This window comes from Vombatus ursinus, unplaced genomic scaffold (genome assembly GCF_900497805.2).
Source record: "Vombatus ursinus unplaced genomic scaffold, bare-nosed wombat genome assembly UNPS02014825.1, whole genome shotgun sequence".
NCBI lineage: Eukaryota > Metazoa > Chordata > Mammalia > Diprotodontia > Vombatidae > Vombatus > Vombatus ursinus.
Genome location: NW_020954603.1, coordinates 8375062 through 8390753, shown reverse-complemented (window position 1 = coordinate 8390753; position 15692 = coordinate 8375062). Strand labels below are relative to the sequence as shown.

Genomic DNA, 15692 nt, shown 5'->3' with positions numbered 1-15692 from the left:
TGGGGAAGGCTGGACGGTTTTTTAAGAGAAATTGCCCCAAGGCCCCTCTCAGCTCTGGCGCTCAGGGCTTCTGGGAAGATCTGTCCTCCCAGGAACTCTTAGGTAGAAATATGTCAAAACAGGAAAGAGCATCAGAAACCTTTGTTTGGGTTTCAGGTTCTGAGAACAGAAAAGGAGAAGCAAGAGGTCCTACACAACAACTACGTGGAGGAACTCTTGGAGAAGCAGAACCGAGAACTACAGGACATTGGTGAGTGATCTGGCCCTGGGGTGTGGGGGCCGAGATGGAGGAAGGGGCAATGCCCGTCCTGTCTGTGCAGACACCTGGAGGTCGCCGAGTGAGTGAGGGCTCCTGGCTAATGCAGAGGAGCCGTGGGCGCTGTGGGGGAGACGCACTGTGCAAACCTCGGCAAGTCACTTAACCTGGCCGCCTTGTTTTCCTCAACTGTAAAATGGGTATAATAGTACCTGCCTCCCAGAGTTGTGCTGATCAAAAGAGACTCTATTTATAAAGCGCTTATCACACACAGTGCCTGGCAAATAGTAGGTGCTTAATAAATGCTCATCCCCTCCCTCCCTCTGAGGTCTGGCTTCTGACCCAATCATTGAACTGAAATTGCAAGTTACAGTGGTGTTTTCTTTGCTGAATCTCCAGTCCTCCATTGTTCTTCTTCTTGACCTCTTCCTGGGTACTCTTCCCTCTCTGGGCTTCCCTGACCCTGCTCCCTCCTGAGGCTTCTCTGCCCTTTCTGCCTGCTCCTTCTCAGGTTCTTTTTTTTTTTTTTTTTTTTTAAGGCAATTGAGGTTCAGTGACTTGCCCAGGGTCACACAGCTAGTAAGTGTCAAGTGTTTGGTCTGAGGCCAGATTTGAACTCAGGTCCTTCTGACTTCAGGGCCGGTGCTGTAGCCACTGCGCCCCCTAGCTGCCCCTCCTCAGGTTCTTGTTGGGTCTCCAGGTCACTCCCGCTAGCCCCAGGTGTCCCCCAGGCCTCCGTCCTGGACCCTCTCCTCTTCTCTTCTGCCTCCATATTGTCTCGCGCGGTTACCTCGCCGCCACCTCCTCCATGTAGGGGATTCTCGGATTTCTTTGTCCAGCCCCAACCTCTCTCATATCTCAGGTAGATGTCTAAAGTCTAAACCTCAGCGTGTTCAGAAGTGAGCTGGTGATCCTTCCCCAGTGGACCCTCCCCCTCTTCCTAACTTGCCGCCTCCCAGTCACCCAGAACCGGTATGGTGGTTGTCCTTTGCTTGAAGAGGACCGCATGACATCACCGTGCTGGAGTCAAGCTTCATCGTGTCTGACTGACTGACCAGGCCAACACGAGCTCGCAGTGTTCGACCAAGGTCGGGCACAAATGGTCCGTGCGAACCACTGGGGCAGATCCTCTAAGTTTGTGTGTCTTGCGTTGCTTTTGAGCTATTTCAGCTCTGCTTTGCTCACAGATCAAAACCTCAGTGTCATCCTTGACTCCCCTCTCTCTCCAGCCCCCCCATATCCAACCCTGTCCGTTTCACCTCTGCAATCTCTCCAATACACCTCCTAATCTCCTCTGACGCTGGCCCCTCAACCACGTGCAGGGCCCATTGTCTCACACCTGGACTGTTGCACTAGCGGCTGGGGGGGGTCTGTCTGCCTCAAGTCCCCCCCTCCACTGTGCTGTCAGTGATCTTCTCAAAGTTCAGCTCTCACACGCTCTCCCTCCCTCCCTCCCTCCCTCTCTCCCTCTCCTCTCTCTCCTCTCCCTCCCTCCCTCTCTCTCTCCCTCTCCTCTCCCTCCTTCCCTCTCTCCCTCCTTCCCTCTCTCCCTCCCTCCTCTCTCTCCTCTCTCTCCTCTCCCTCCCTCCCTCTCTCTCTCTCTCTCTCTCTCTCTCTCTGTCTCTCTCTCACACACACACACACACACTCACACTCATGCACATACACCATTCAGTTACCTTCAGGGGCTAACAACTTAGAAGTGAACAGATACTAAAACTTCCCAAGCCCCAGAGAGAATCAGCATCTAAAAGGACTATATAACCACATCTTGTTTCCTCATCTTGGAAAGGGAAGAAAGTAAGAGAGAATGGGCGTCACTGTGTGTCTCCCTTCCCGGCTTTCCCTTACACAGAGGCACACATCGGTCCCTTCACCTCAGCCCAGGCATCCCTAAATCCTCCATGCTGGCCCAACCCCTAGCATCAATCCCCAGGGCTTTCTCTCCGCTGTCTGCTTTCCCGGGTTCTCCTTTACTTCGTCACCTCGTAAAGGCTTCCTGCTTCTTTCCACAAATGCCCTCAAGCTGAATGTCAGGGTCAGGATTAGAACTTGGGAATCTAGTTATGTGCCCACCCGGCAGATCAGCCCCTTCCCCTGAGTCTTCCTGCCCACTAGGGTCATGGCCAAAGATGGGCTGCACGTTTATTTCTTACAGATTTTGGACTTGGAAAGAATGCAGACAATGCACACCTGGCGTCAGGGAGACATTGGCTGGTGGGCCCGGGGCAGGTGCCTTCACCTCTCAGGACCCCAGATGGCTCTCTCAAACAAGGCCATTCCCCCTTGAGGAACTTTGTACTAGATTTGGAAGTCAGAGAACCTGACCTTGGATTCTGGCTCTTCTGACTACCTGGGTGACCTATGGGAGCAGATTGCTTCAACTCTGGTCATCTCGGCTCTCTGGAAGGCCCTTCCAGCATCTCTGTTGGGAGCCCTGACCAGGCCCGGTCCGCCACCATCAGTGCTGTGCCTTCCCTCCCAGATTATGTCCCAGCCATGCTGGGTCTTGTTATTTATGTTCTCTCTCCCATTAGACTGGGAGCTCCTTGGGGGCAGGACCTGCTCTTTGCCTCTCTGGGTACCTCCAGGGCTCAGCACTGTGAGCACACACTTAGCAAGCGCTTAATAAATTCTTGTTGACTGGCTGCTCCCACAATCCCCCCATTTCTTTGAAAAGCACTATCCATGCAGAGCCATTGATCAGTTCAACGAGTATTAAACACCTCCTGTATTCCCAGTGTGGATGGAAGGCTGAAACACAAAACACCCCTTTGTTCCACCGAGTCTCAGCAATGCCCACGAGGTCTCCCTTATGTCTTTGTGTTGGGGCCCCAGGTGCTCGTGTGCTACTGAAACTGTGGAGTTTCTGAACCCGAGTCCAAAGTTATGACGGCCTGACTGCTGCTCACGCGGTATTCTTTGGTGATACTTTCTAGGTTCCTATTAGCAATACCATTTGTGCCCCCACGCCACCAGAAGCGGTAGGAGCCAGCTGCTCTGACGGGGTCTTGGCAGGCACCAAGTCCTCCCAGGCACCGGCCTGACGGTCCTCGTGGGAGATGCTTGGACGAGTCTGAGCCTGAAGGTCTCTGAGCTCCCGAGAGGCCTGTCCGTTCTCGCCGTCTCGTCCTGTTCTCTCCCCTCTGCCCCTCTGCTCACGCCTGGTGACCAGGGCACTGACTCCAATACAGCAGCCCGTAGGCAGAAAAGATTCGCTTCTTCACAAGCTGCCCGCGTCTCGCAGAGCCCCGCCCCCCGCCGAGGGTCCGCTTCGTGCCGCTCCTTAGGGTCCCCCAGGCCTGCAGTTCTCAGCTGTCCACCCCCTTCCTATTTCCAGTCCCTCCCTCCTCCCAGAGCTCTAGCTAAAGACAGCCGGTCAGTCCTCGGTTCCTCACAGCCTTTGTCTGTGTCTCTCCTTTACACTTTCTATGGTCTGCTTTGTCATTTAGTTACTTGTGTGCGTGTCTTCTTGTGGAGGGCAAGGCCTGTCTTATTTCAGCGTGGAGCGCAGTGCTATGCACACAGCCGGTGCCGAGTCAGCGCACGTTGAGCTGACGTGGCCAGCAGTGGTCCAGCGTCCCCTCCCTTGTCCTCGGGCTCCCCGAGCCCTTTCTTGGGGGGGGGCAGGTGGGGCAGGCATTGGCAGCGAGCCCCAGGTCTCCAGAGCGGCTGCCCTCAGGGCTTGCCACCTTTCTTTCCAGAGTGCTGTAACAATCAGAAGCTGCTACTGGAATATGAGAAGTACCAGGAGCTGCAGCTCAAGTCGCAGCGGATGCAAGAGGAGTATGAGAAACAGCTGCGGGACAACGAGGAGACCAAGAGCCAGGCCCTGGAGGAGCTGACGGAGTACTACGAGGCCAAGCTCCATGAGAAAGCCAGCCTGCTGGAGGAGGTGCCCGAGGGAGCCCGGGACCTGGGGAACCATCCGCAGCAGGGGCCGGGGAATCCTTGTGCCCCTTTCCCCTTCAGATGGAGTCCAGTAGGCTTTAGGCCCGGTCTCTATTAGCCTGAAGAGCTCACGTGACCCTCAGGCCATTCCTTGGGCACATGGAGCAAAGGGCCTGACTCCCTATCCCACACCATCTCTACTAACGTATGCAAAACCCAAGTTCCGCCCCCATGGGCCCTTAGCCCATCCCGAGGCACATCCCGGGAGTGAAACGAGGCTCGAGTCCCTTGCCCACGGGCCCTTGGCCAGTCCCCGGACACACAGGGAGCAGGGGCAGGGTGCTGAGCCTTTCTGTCCTCCCCGCGATCCCCGAGCCAGGCTCAGGATGATGCGCGGCAGCAGCTGCGAGAGTTTGAAGAGACGAAGAAGCAGATTGAAGAAGATGAAGACCGCGAGATCCAGGACCTCAAAACCAAATATGAGAAAAAGCTCCGGGACGAAAAGGAGGCCAACCTGCGCCTCAGAGGAGAGACTGGCATCATGCGGAAGAAGGTGAGGCCCCCTCTTTGCCCACGGGGGATGAGAGGGGCCAAGAGGGGACAGGGAGCCAAGAGGGGACTTGGGGGTTGAGAGGGACCGAGAACAGCCTCTGGCCCTGGGTGGAGGAAGTGTCTGAGAGGACTATCATCCGAGGAGGGACCGAGGGCTGGGCCCACCTGCCTTGCTCCCCTCTTTCCCTGTCCTTTTGTCCCTTTGTCCCTCCCCTGGCTTTCCCTGAACCATCGTCACTCTGGGGATGACCCTGGCAAGGCTCTCCATCAGATCCTTCCGCAGACACTGATTCACGACCTAGGCTGAGCAGTGTAAGCGCCGAGCAGACCAAGGCACACAAAAATGTCCCTCACCTCGAGGTGACCCCACGGTGCACACACGCAGCCCTCTCCTCTGCTCCAGGCTGCCTGTGCCTCACCCCTCCCACCCATCCTCCTTTGGCCTGGATGTCCAGGCTCCTTACTTTGCCCATCCCCTCCAGCTTGTCACTGTCCCTCCTAAACGGTGGGGCCCAGAGCAGGGCGCCGGCCTCCAGAGGTGATCTGCCCAGGGCTCATTCCCAGTCCTCCTGCCCCCACCTTTCCAAGTTTTCCTGGAAGGTGGCTTCAGAGACTCTGCCAGTAATCTAGATACGCCACATGCCCAGCACTGACCTGACCTATCAGTGCTGCAAGGCTCCAGGAGTCCATCACAGGCCCCAGTCCGTGCTCCCGCCAGCTCAGTAATGAGCCCCCCAAGCTTGACCAGGCAGCAGGCCCCTAACCTGCCATCACCAGGCCAGCTGGAAGTGAACAAGTCTCCTTCAAGGACCCAGTCCTTCCTCGTCCTCCCCAACGCCCTCCGCTCCTGGCATTCATGCCACTTGCCAGTGTTCTGCTGCAGCGGGCGTGTTGCTCCCAGGCCGTCCCTCTGCAGGGAGGTGCTGGGGGGCTGGACGCCAAGGGGCTCGGGTCACCAACCGGCAGTGGCGGGGCGGGTCTCAGTTCAGCAGCCTGCAGAAGGAGATCGAGGAGCGGAGCACAGACATCGAGGCCCTGAAGGGGGAACAGGTGAAACTCCAGGGGGTCATCAAGGCGCTAGAGAAAGACATCCAGGGCCTGAAGCGGGAGATCCAGGAGAGAGATGAGACGATCCAGGACAAGGTGACGGAGGGGCCCCCCCGCCTCCACACTGCCTCCCCTGCCCAGAGGGACCTCCCTCAGCCTCCACACCATCTGCCCTGCCCATAGGGGCTCCCCTCAGCCTCCACACTGCCTCCCCTGCCCAGAGGGACCTCCCTCAACCTCCACACTGCCTGCCCTGCCCATAGAGGCTCCCCTTAGCCTCCGTACCACCTACACCGCCCTGAGGGGCTCCCTTCAGCCTCTGCACTGCCTGTCCTGTGCAGAAGGGCTTCCTCTCACCGTCCATACTACCTACACTGCCCAGAAGGGCCCCCCTCAGCCTCCATACTACCTGCCCTGCCTATGGGGCCCCCCTGACCATCCACAGCACCTGCCCTGCACAGAGCATTCCCCCTCAGCCTCTGCACTGCCTCCCCTGCCCAGAGGGGCCCCGCCTCCTCCACACCATCTGCCCTGCCCATAGAGGCTCCCCTCGGCCTCCGTTCCGCCTACACTGCCCAGAGGGGATGCACCCATAGGTGCATCCACACCACCTGCCCTGCCCAGAGGGGCTTCCTCTCACCATCCTACAAGCCCCCATGGTTTCGTGGGCCCCAGCCAGCTCAGGGAGGAGAGGGCTGTGTTGTCCTCCTGCTGCCGTCTCCCCAAGTCCTTAAGTGAGTCCATGTGACCCCCTCATCTCTCCTTAGGAGAGGAGAATCTATGACCTGAAGAAGAAGAACCAGGAGCTGGAGAAGTTCAAGTTTGTGCTGGACTACAAAATCATGGAGCTGAAGAAGCAGATCGAGCCTCGGGAGAATGAGATCAAGGCCATGAAGGAGCAGATCCAAGAGGTCAGCAGCCCCCACCCCCTCCAAGGCCTGGGGGGAGTCCTCGGCCGCCCCCACAGGCCGGCGCAGGGGCTCTGACCCTGTCCCGGCACTGCGGACACGGGAGACCGGGGTCGAGACACTGAATTCCGTGACGTGGTCTGGAGGGTCCAGAGGGTGTCCCCAGGTCCCAGCACTTCCAGGGTTCCACGGGGTCTAGGCTTCCCTGGGCAGAGGCTCAGAGAAGGGGTTTGTCCAAGATTATCAGCCAGGGTATCCCAGAACCTTTGGAGGAAGGGGCTTCAGGGGTCCTCAAATCCAAAACAGTGAACAGGGATGCCATCTGACTGGCCACATGTGACACACGCCTTCCCCCTCTCCACACAGCAGGGGAGACGAGCCCCAGGGACCACCAGCCTGGTTTGTGTAGCTCTCCTCCTTTGTTACAAGGAAAGGTTTTCAGTTGGGTGAAGTCCTGGCCAAGTGACAATTTTAGAATCTCCCCTATGGTGCACCAGCATTCCCCTCTGACTCTGCCTAAGTGACCTTGGACAGGTCACTCACTCCCTGGGCCCAGACTCTGGCCTCAGAGGTCCCTCCGGCCCGAGACCTGGTATCCAAAGAGGCCGTAATGTCTCTGGGCAAAGGCCTGCAAGGAGGGACACCTGCCATTTCCAAAGGCAGCCCCTTCCTCCTGGAGAAGCTTTTCATGACACGGAGCCAAAATCTGACCCTCTCTGCAACCTTCCCAGTCCTCCTGGTCGTGCCTCCTCGGCCAGGCGGAAGAGGCTGACCCCCCCTCGACATCATAGGCCTTCAGGGCTTGAAGATAGCCCACTTGTTCCTGTCTACCTTCTGTCCTCCAGGGTGGTAGGAAGCTCCTCACTACCTGCCCTGCCCCCTCTGCACACTCTCCAGCTTGTCCTTCCCAACTGAAGACAAGGTTCCAGAGGCCCCAGGCCTCTCCCGAGACTCCCTTGTGTCCCCCTTTTTGGCTGCCCCATCACACTGCTGACTCTGGCTAAGCTTGCAGTCCACTCAGACCCCTAGATCTTTCCCAGGACACCTGCCATCCAACCAGGCTTCCCCCATCCTGTGCTTGCGGAGTTGATGTTTTATTCCCATGACTTTATTTTTTATTCCTATGAGACTTTAGATTTATCACTGTAGATTTATGGATTTATAATAGATTTATCGCCGCCTTAGGTCAAGCCCAAGGCTTGAGCCTGTCAGGATCTTTCGGGAGCCCTCCTGGCTCTGGTGTCCCCTGCAGATGCCATGAGCCAGAGCAGAGCCGTCCGTCTCTGTCTATACCCCAGGCATCGACCAAAATGTGATGCAGCCCAGGGCTGAGCCCAGATCTAAGCCCAGATCTAAGGTGGTCCCTGGAATGCTCCGGAGCCCATCTTGGCAGCTTTCCCTCTGCTGCAAACCCCACTCTGGAGGGCAGGACTGCCGGAGCACCTGCAGACACCTGGCCTGGGGGAGCTGCCCAGAGTCCTGCAGCCACTGCCCTCTGCTGGCCCTGAGGCCTCACTGCCATTGTCTGCTTTAAAGGCTAATCATCCAGTCCTGGAAGGAAGCAAAGTGCTGTCCCAGAAGGGAGAGCAGGAGGGAGCGAGGACCTTGAGTCCAGCTCGTACACAAAGGGAATCCCGCTTGAACACCCCGAGCAATGAGCATCATGCTCTGCTTGTAGACTTCCAAGGGAGGGGACCTATCCGAGTCAGAGGCAGCCCCCTCCCCCACTCTGGGGTGCCTCAGAGGCAGCCCCCTCCCCCCTTTAGGGGGTTCTTGAGGTTGGGAAGTTTTCCTGACATCCAGCCTCAGTCATTCTCTTTGCCACTTTCCCCCACTGTTCCTGGTTCCGCCCTCTGGGGCCAAACAGAACAAGTCCAATATAATAATGGTAATAGCATTCCTACAGCTCTCTAAGGTTTGCAGAACACCTTACAAATATTACTGCATTTGATCCTCACAACAACCCTGTGAGGTAGGTACTATTATCATCCTTATTTTACAGATGAGGAAACTGAGGCAAATAGAAGTGAAGTGACTTGCCTAAGGTCGCATAGGCAATAAGTGACTTGAACTCAGGTCTTCCTGACTCTGGATCCTCTTGGCTGTCACTTAGATGCCGGAGGAGATCTGACCATGACCCAACACGGAGGGACTGTCACCTGCTTCCCTACCCCTGAAGAGATCCCGTCCCCACTGACTCATGTGGAATATGACATCCGCTAACCCCCCAGACCTTCTACTTAAACTCCTACCGCCTCCCTGTGCTCTTTTACTGGTGAGGTTGGTTTTTTTGCACCCAAATGTAAGACCACATTTATTCCTATCGAGTTTTGTCTTCTTAGATTCAGCCTGACTCCGTCATCTAGTGTGTACCTTTCCTTTCTTGATTATTTGCAATTTATCCAGTTTGTAGTTTGTTTATACATAGTTATTTGTATGTTTTTTCCCCCATTAGCTCCTCAAGGAGACTGTTTTTTGCCTTTCTTTGTATCCACAGCACTTGGCACGGTGCCTGGCACACCTTAATAAATGCTAGGTGACTGACTGGCTCTCTCTCCAGCTTAGTCTCAAATGCAAATGTGGTAAGCATACCACCTATGCCTTAATGAGAGCCATTGGTAAAAATGTTGAAGCAGCACTGGGGCAGCGGCAGCAATCTCTCCACTCCCAACCTCCTGACGCTCTGACGTTGGGCCCATCAGAACGATGCTTAGAGTGCTGCCATCCCACCCATTCTCCATCCGTCTCAGTGCGTTATCGTCTACTCCACATCTCTCCATCTTCTCCACAAAAATGCGACGAGACGCTTTATCAAAAGCTTTGTTAAAATCTGAGTAAACTATATCCTCAGCATTGTCTGGCAATCCTATAAAAAAGGGAAATGAGGCCAGCCTGGCATGACCTGTTCCTGATGAAGCCAGGCGGGGTCTTTGTAATCATCACTTCCCTTTCTGGGTGTTCACCCAACCATCTCTTTAATGAACTGTTCCAGAATTTTCTGAGGAATCAAAAGTCAAGCTCACTGGCCTGGAGCTTACAGATTCTGGTATGAAGTGGAGAGCACTGCACCTGGAATCAAGAAGACCTGAGTTTGAATTCTGCCTTGGACACTTAATAACTGTGTGAGCCTGGGCAAATCACAACCTCTCAGCCTCAGTTTCCTCATCTGCAAAATGGTGCTTTGCAAACCTTAATGTGCTAGGTAGATGCCAACTATTATTACTGTTTTCCTTTTTAAAAAGATCCAAACAACATTTGCCCTTCTCCAGTCTTGTGATTCCTGTCCCATTTTTTCATGATCCCTCCCGTATCACTGACAGTCAATACATTGTCCGGTTCTTTCTTGTGGCATCTGATAAGTCTTTCCACTGGGCCAGGGGTCTTAGATTGATCCAGAGCAGCTGGGCAGGGGCTCACTTACTGTATCACCTTTCCTACCTTGGGAGCCAGCTCCTCAGTCTTTGTTCTGTTACTTGTAGTGCCAAGGTCCTTCTCCTTGGCAAAAAGGAGAGAAGCGGTATCAGAAGGTAGCCCCACCTGCCCTACAAAACCCCCAGCGCTCATCAGCCTGTGTTTGAAGACCTCCAGGGAGGGCCAGCTCTCATGCCTACTGGAGTCTTCACGTGCCTCACTGATGCTGGCTCCCATTGGCCCTCCTTCTGGCTTCGAGGGCCAAGAAGAACAAATCTAACCCATCTTCCATGAGGCAGCCCATCTCACGTAGCTACAGTGTCACATCAAGCGATTCTCTTTTTCTAACTCTGGCTCTTTGAACTGATCCTCATTTGGCCATGTAGACCCTGGGTGGGGGTTCTCACATATGGGTCGCCCCCTCAGCCCCAAGTGAAGGGAGAACCAGGAGAAGGAGTTATACAAAGATAAGACCACCAGAAGACAACTTGGGAAAATTTCAGAACCTGATGAGGGTGATGAACCAACAGCCCCATTTCCGCAGGACCTGCATGTTACCTCTGGGCAGAGAGGCAAGGGACACAAGAGACATGGGCATGGTTGTTTGGTCATGGCTGGCTACTTGGGGAATCAGTTTGGCTGACTGTGAATATTAATTATAAGGGATTTTTTTTTCTGTTTTTAATTGGGGAAAGAAAAAAAGGAAGTTCAGAAGAAAGCATAGACAAGCAGGACAGTTTTGGAAATCAATCAACAAGCATTTACTACCACATCTACCCTGTGTCCAGCACTATCTAAGCACCCCCGATACAAAGGCAAAAACACAGTCCCTGCCCTCAAGAAGCTCTCCTTCTTGGGAGAAAGACAACATGCAAACAGATGGTAGCTATGGGATACATACTGATTAATGAAAGTAATCCTAGAGGCGTGAAGGAAGCCAGGAGGCTGAGATGAGGATGAAGGGCATTGCAGACATGGGGATTGGCCAGTACAAAGGCCCAAAGATGGGAAATGGAGTGTTGTATTGAACCAGCAGCCCAGAGGCCGGTGTCACTGGACTGTGGGGTCCATGGGGTGTAGGGCGTAAGAAGACTGGAAAGGTAGGAAGGGGCCTGGTCACAAAATGAAGTCAAGCAGTGCATTTTCTATTTGATCTTAGAGATGACATGGAACCACTGGCATTTATTGAGCAGGGAGTTACATGGTCACACATGCAAAATCACTTTGGCGGTTGTGGGTAGGATTGAGAAAGTAAAGTGTGGCATTTAATACGTTTGGGTCTTGGCTGGTGGGTGTGGTGGCACACCTTGGCTGCCAGGGAGGTGGAAGCAGGTGGATCTCTGGATTTGGGCCACTTTGGGCTGCAGTAGGCTACTCAGATCAGCTGCTAACACTAAATCTGGCGCCCTGGGAGGCACCAGGCTGCCCAAGGAGGGGCTGAAATCAGAGCAGATGAAAGCTCCCACGTTGATCAGTGGTGGGGTCAGGCCCATGAATAGCCCCTGTGCTACAGGCCTGGGTGAGATGGAGAGCCCCAGTCTTTAAAAAACAAACATGAAATGGAGAGTCACAGTTTCATATACAATCTGTTTCTGCTTTCTCTTCTGTGTATGAAAATGTTTGTTGGGGAAAGAGAGAGCAGGGAGGAACAGGTCAGAATCTTTTTTTTTAAAGAACTGATTTCTAAAAGAAGCTCCCTTCTGCTCTAGATTAAAACACTATCTAGATAAAACTATCCATTTTCTGCTTCAGCCAGACTGGCCTGCTTACTACCTCGCACACACATGGCAGCAGCCCATATCAAATCTCCATGCCTTTGCCCAGGCTGTCCCAGCTGCCTGGCACACCCTCCCTCTTTATCTTCTCTTGGAACCCCTGGCTTCCTTCAAGGCTTAGCTCAGCTGCCACCTTCTGCAGGAAATCTTTCCTGATACCCCACTTGCTGCTGCCCTCCCCTCAGAAATGACTATATATTTTTCTAAGTACATGTCCATTCTCCATTCCTCTTCCCCCCCTCGCCTATGTAGGCTTCTCGAGGGCATGAACTCTCACTTTCCTTTTTGTATTTCTCATTCCTAGAACAGTAGGCACTTGATAAATGTTGACGGACTTGCACTGTTTATAAATGGTAGTTTCGGTGGTGCCAAGAAATGGAGGATCATCTGAGGGGGTGAGGAGGCTGTGCTCAGGTCCACCCTGACATCCTGCTTTCTCTTTCCTCCTCTTGGGTAGATGGAGGCAGAGCTAGAGCGTTTCCATAAACAGAACACCCAACTGGAACTGAACGTCACGGAGCTGTGGCAGAAGCTCCGAGCCTCGGACCAGGAGATGCGCCGAGAGCGGCAGAAGGTTGGTTGGGAAGACCTGTCTCTATTGATGGCTGGGCTGCTTCTCAGCGTCCCTAAAAGCCCACCCACTTCTCAGCCCAGGCCGTTTCTGCTGGGCCCCAGTGGGCAGACCCCTGAGAGGGTCTTGGCTGTCAGGAGAACTCTCCTAAGCAGCAGAGCCATCCCAGAGAGGGAGGAGTGGAGGGAGGTGGGGGCCTCCCTTTCCCCAGAGGCATGCCGCAGAAGCTGGGTGCCCACTTGCTAGAGAAGTGGGGCAAGAGATTCTGGCCGGGAGGCAGAGGACTCGAACTGATGGGTGGGAAGAGATACTGAGTCTGAGTGATTATGACGGCGTTTGGAGCGGGGCCCGCTCAGAGCTGGCAGGTCAGAGGGCTCTGTTGACAGTGGGTTCCGATGAGGGGATGGTGCCCAAGTACTAATCTGTCCCTCGAAGACCAAACAGGGGGAAGTAAGCACAGAAAACAAGGAGGGCAGCGGGGCCCTGGGTTGGTGGTCTGCCGTCAATGAGCCCCGCCCGGGTCACGTGCTAAGGAGGAGGCAGCAACGTACCCGGATCCGGGATGCCTTCTTGGGGGAGGGAATGGGTTCGTGGCATATGCTGCCTCTGGCGACGTTCCCCAGGGACAGGTGCTGGGTGAACATCTGTGCCACGACCAGAGGGCCCCACCGGGTGCCTGGGCACCAGGATCTTGTGACTCTCTGGGGTCTCCCGGTGTCATCTCCCCCGTAGCAGAGGCCCTGGCCTGCTGCTAAGCAGGTGCTGCTTTCAGGAACGGGACATGGAGGCCCTGGTCAAGCGCTTTAAGATCGATCTGCACAACTGTGTGGGCTATATCCAAGAGCCTCGGCATCTGAAGGAAAAGATCCGCCTTCTCTTTGACAAGTACGTCCAGCAGGCGGACATGGTGAGTGGGAGCCCTCCCCCCACCTCCCCCCCCCCCCCCCTGGAAGCCCCCCCTGCCCACCTGACCCGTCCTCCCTTCCCCCCCCACAGGTGGAGATCGTGGGCGTGGACACAGATCTGCAGCAGGAGTACATCCGGCAGAGAGAGCACCTGGAGAGGAACCTGGCCACCCTGAAGAAGAAGGTGCTAAAGGAGAATGAGCTGCACCGCTCGGACAACGTGCGCATCATGCAGGTGAGGCGGCTGGCGGGCTCCGAGCTCCAGGCAAACTGCCGCCCACATCTGGCAGTCCTGAGCCGCCTGGAGGTAGAGCAGCGTCACGGGGAAAGGCTGAGTCACGTCATTTATGAAAACACGGGCAATGCCTTAACGATCAGTGCCCATGCAGGCTCCATGGGGCCCCCTGGCCCCTGGTCACAGTCACGGTCACTGTCCTGGATGGCTGCTCCGGTCTCCTGCCCAGCTACGGGGAATAGTCAGAAGCTCCGTAACTATGTGCGACGGAAAGCCCCCCTCTATCCACACCCCCGATTCCTTGGGGAGGCCCCTCCGGAGGGGCTGGGACGGGCGCCCTCTTATCTGTGCCAAGGTCGGTCTGGATCGGGGAGAGTGCTGCCCCGGGCTCACCCCAGGCTCCCTCTTCCTCGTCCTCCGCAGGAAAATGTGAGCTTGATCAAAGAGATTAACGAGCTGCGAAGGGAGCTGAAGATCACGCGCACACAGGTGCACGACCTCGAGTCAGCTTTGAGGCTGACCAAGAAACTCCGACACGCGGAGGTCCCCGAGGCAGGTATTGAGCCCACAGTCCTGTCCTGCGCAGGTGCTGCCGAGACTGAGCAGGGGCCCCGCCCCCCGGGCTTCTCCGGGTAGGCCCCCTGGATCCAAGCCAGGCCTTCAGCATCCCCAGGAACAAAGACTCTCCTCATTGTAGCCCCCAGTCCTGAGTCCTGTGCCCAGCTTTTAGACACACGAGCCCCTGCACTCATGTACACACGAAGGCATTCATTCCCTGATCCAGTGTTCCAGAGCCTCCCGCGCTATTACCACCGTGTCTCACATTCTTTAGCCCCAGATTTATTCCTTTGTTTGATATTCTAGATCTCTTGATCTCATCCCCATTTCTACTGTTCTAGATGTCCAGACCTCATTTCTGGGCTTGATTTCTAGACTCACTCACCTCTGGTCTTATTCCTTTGTCTAACATTTCAGGTCTCTTGAGTTTTATTGTTGTACTCATGTTCTAGACCATTGCCCCCCCAGTCTCATTCCTTTGTCTAATGTTCCAGGTCCTTGGCCCTCATAGTTGTGTCTCATGTTCAGGTCCCCAGGCCTCATTTCTCTACCTCATGGTCCGGGTCCCCGGGCCTCATTTCTGGTTCTGAGTTATCTAGGATCCTTTTCACCAAACATGGCTCAGTGGCCCCTGGTCCTGTGGGCCGTGCTCTAGCATGGCTTCCAGAGCCCAGCCTCTCCCCTCTCTTTGCCTTCTCGTAGCACCCAACCTGGAGAAGCCCACCACTGTTGGCATTTTGAGACTGAATGAGGAAGAAGAAACCGAGCGGATCATAGAAATGCAGCGACTGGAGATCCGGCGCCTGCGAGACTGCATCCAAGAGCAGGAGCAGATTCCAGGGCTGTACCCAGTGGGGAGGCTCCCCTCCCTGGACAATGACAGGAGTCTGGAGAACGTGAGCGACTGAGCCTTCTGCCCAGGAGGCAACGCCCAAGCTAGCTGCCTGGGGCCCGGCAGAAGGAGGCCTCTGTCCTCTCTGTCCCCCTGGACTCTGGCCCTGCTCCAGCCCTGCCCTGTTTCCTGAGCCCTGGGGGAGGGCGAGAGGAGAAATAAAGAAAGGGGCCTGCACTCAGCCAGCCAAGTTTCAGTTATTGGGCAAGGGGACCTGGTGACTTGTCACTATCCTTTCTCAGTGGTGCCCCCGGGCCTTGCCCACCCTCCTTGAGCCCTGCACAGATGGGCACCATCTGCTTCCCCACTTCCCCTACTGGTTTTACTGCCAGTAAATTCAGGCAAAGAAAGAAAGAAGACAAATGGAAGCAGTGTCCCCAAATTTTCTCTTTCATTCATTGAAATTGAAGAATGCCAGCCCCCTCCCCCACCCACCCACCCATGAGGTTCCAGCCTGGATTCAGCCCCCATCTGTGCTTTTCCATGGAGCTTTGAATAGGTTCTGAGCCCCAGCTCTCCCTTTCATCCCTCCTGCATTACCCTCAACTACCACCCCGCCCCCACGAGACTTTCCATCAAGATGCCCAGCCTATGCTGGGTCTGAGGTCTGGAGTCCTTTCAGCACCAACCCACTATTCACCGTCGCCTACCTTCATGCTCCAGTGGAGGTAGGACTGAGCTCTGAAGTCCT

At 55.3% G+C, this 15692-nt stretch overlaps 1 protein-coding gene across 3 annotated transcripts in view; it reads left to right on the top strand.

The window, feature by feature from the left end:
- The window catches only part of CFAP57 (cilia and flagella associated protein 57), a 59123-nt gene extending 43941 nt beyond the window's left edge, over positions 1 to 15182 (top strand). The window contains exons 14-23 of one of the 3 annotated variants that reach the window (XM_027838135.1): positions 157 to 250; positions 3961 to 4151; positions 4527 to 4700; positions 5684 to 5842; positions 6514 to 6657; positions 12298 to 12414; positions 13184 to 13318; positions 13408 to 13551; positions 13975 to 14107; positions 14812 to 15182. In XM_027838135.1, coding sequence (XP_027693936.1) covers positions 157 to 250; positions 3961 to 4151; positions 4527 to 4700; positions 5684 to 5842; positions 6514 to 6657; positions 12298 to 12414; positions 13184 to 13318; positions 13408 to 13551; positions 13975 to 14107; positions 14812 to 15017 — 1497 coding nt within the window. In that variant the 3' untranslated portion in view covers positions 15018 to 15182. Of the gene's footprint in view, positions 1 to 156; positions 251 to 3960; positions 4152 to 4526; positions 4701 to 5683; positions 5843 to 6513; positions 6658 to 12297; positions 12415 to 13143; positions 13319 to 13407; positions 13552 to 13974; positions 14108 to 14811 lie in introns of those variants that run through there. The other 2 variants (XM_027838136.1, XM_027838137.1) reach the window with 2 other exon arrangements.
- Positions 15183 to 15692: the final 510 nt, after the last annotated feature.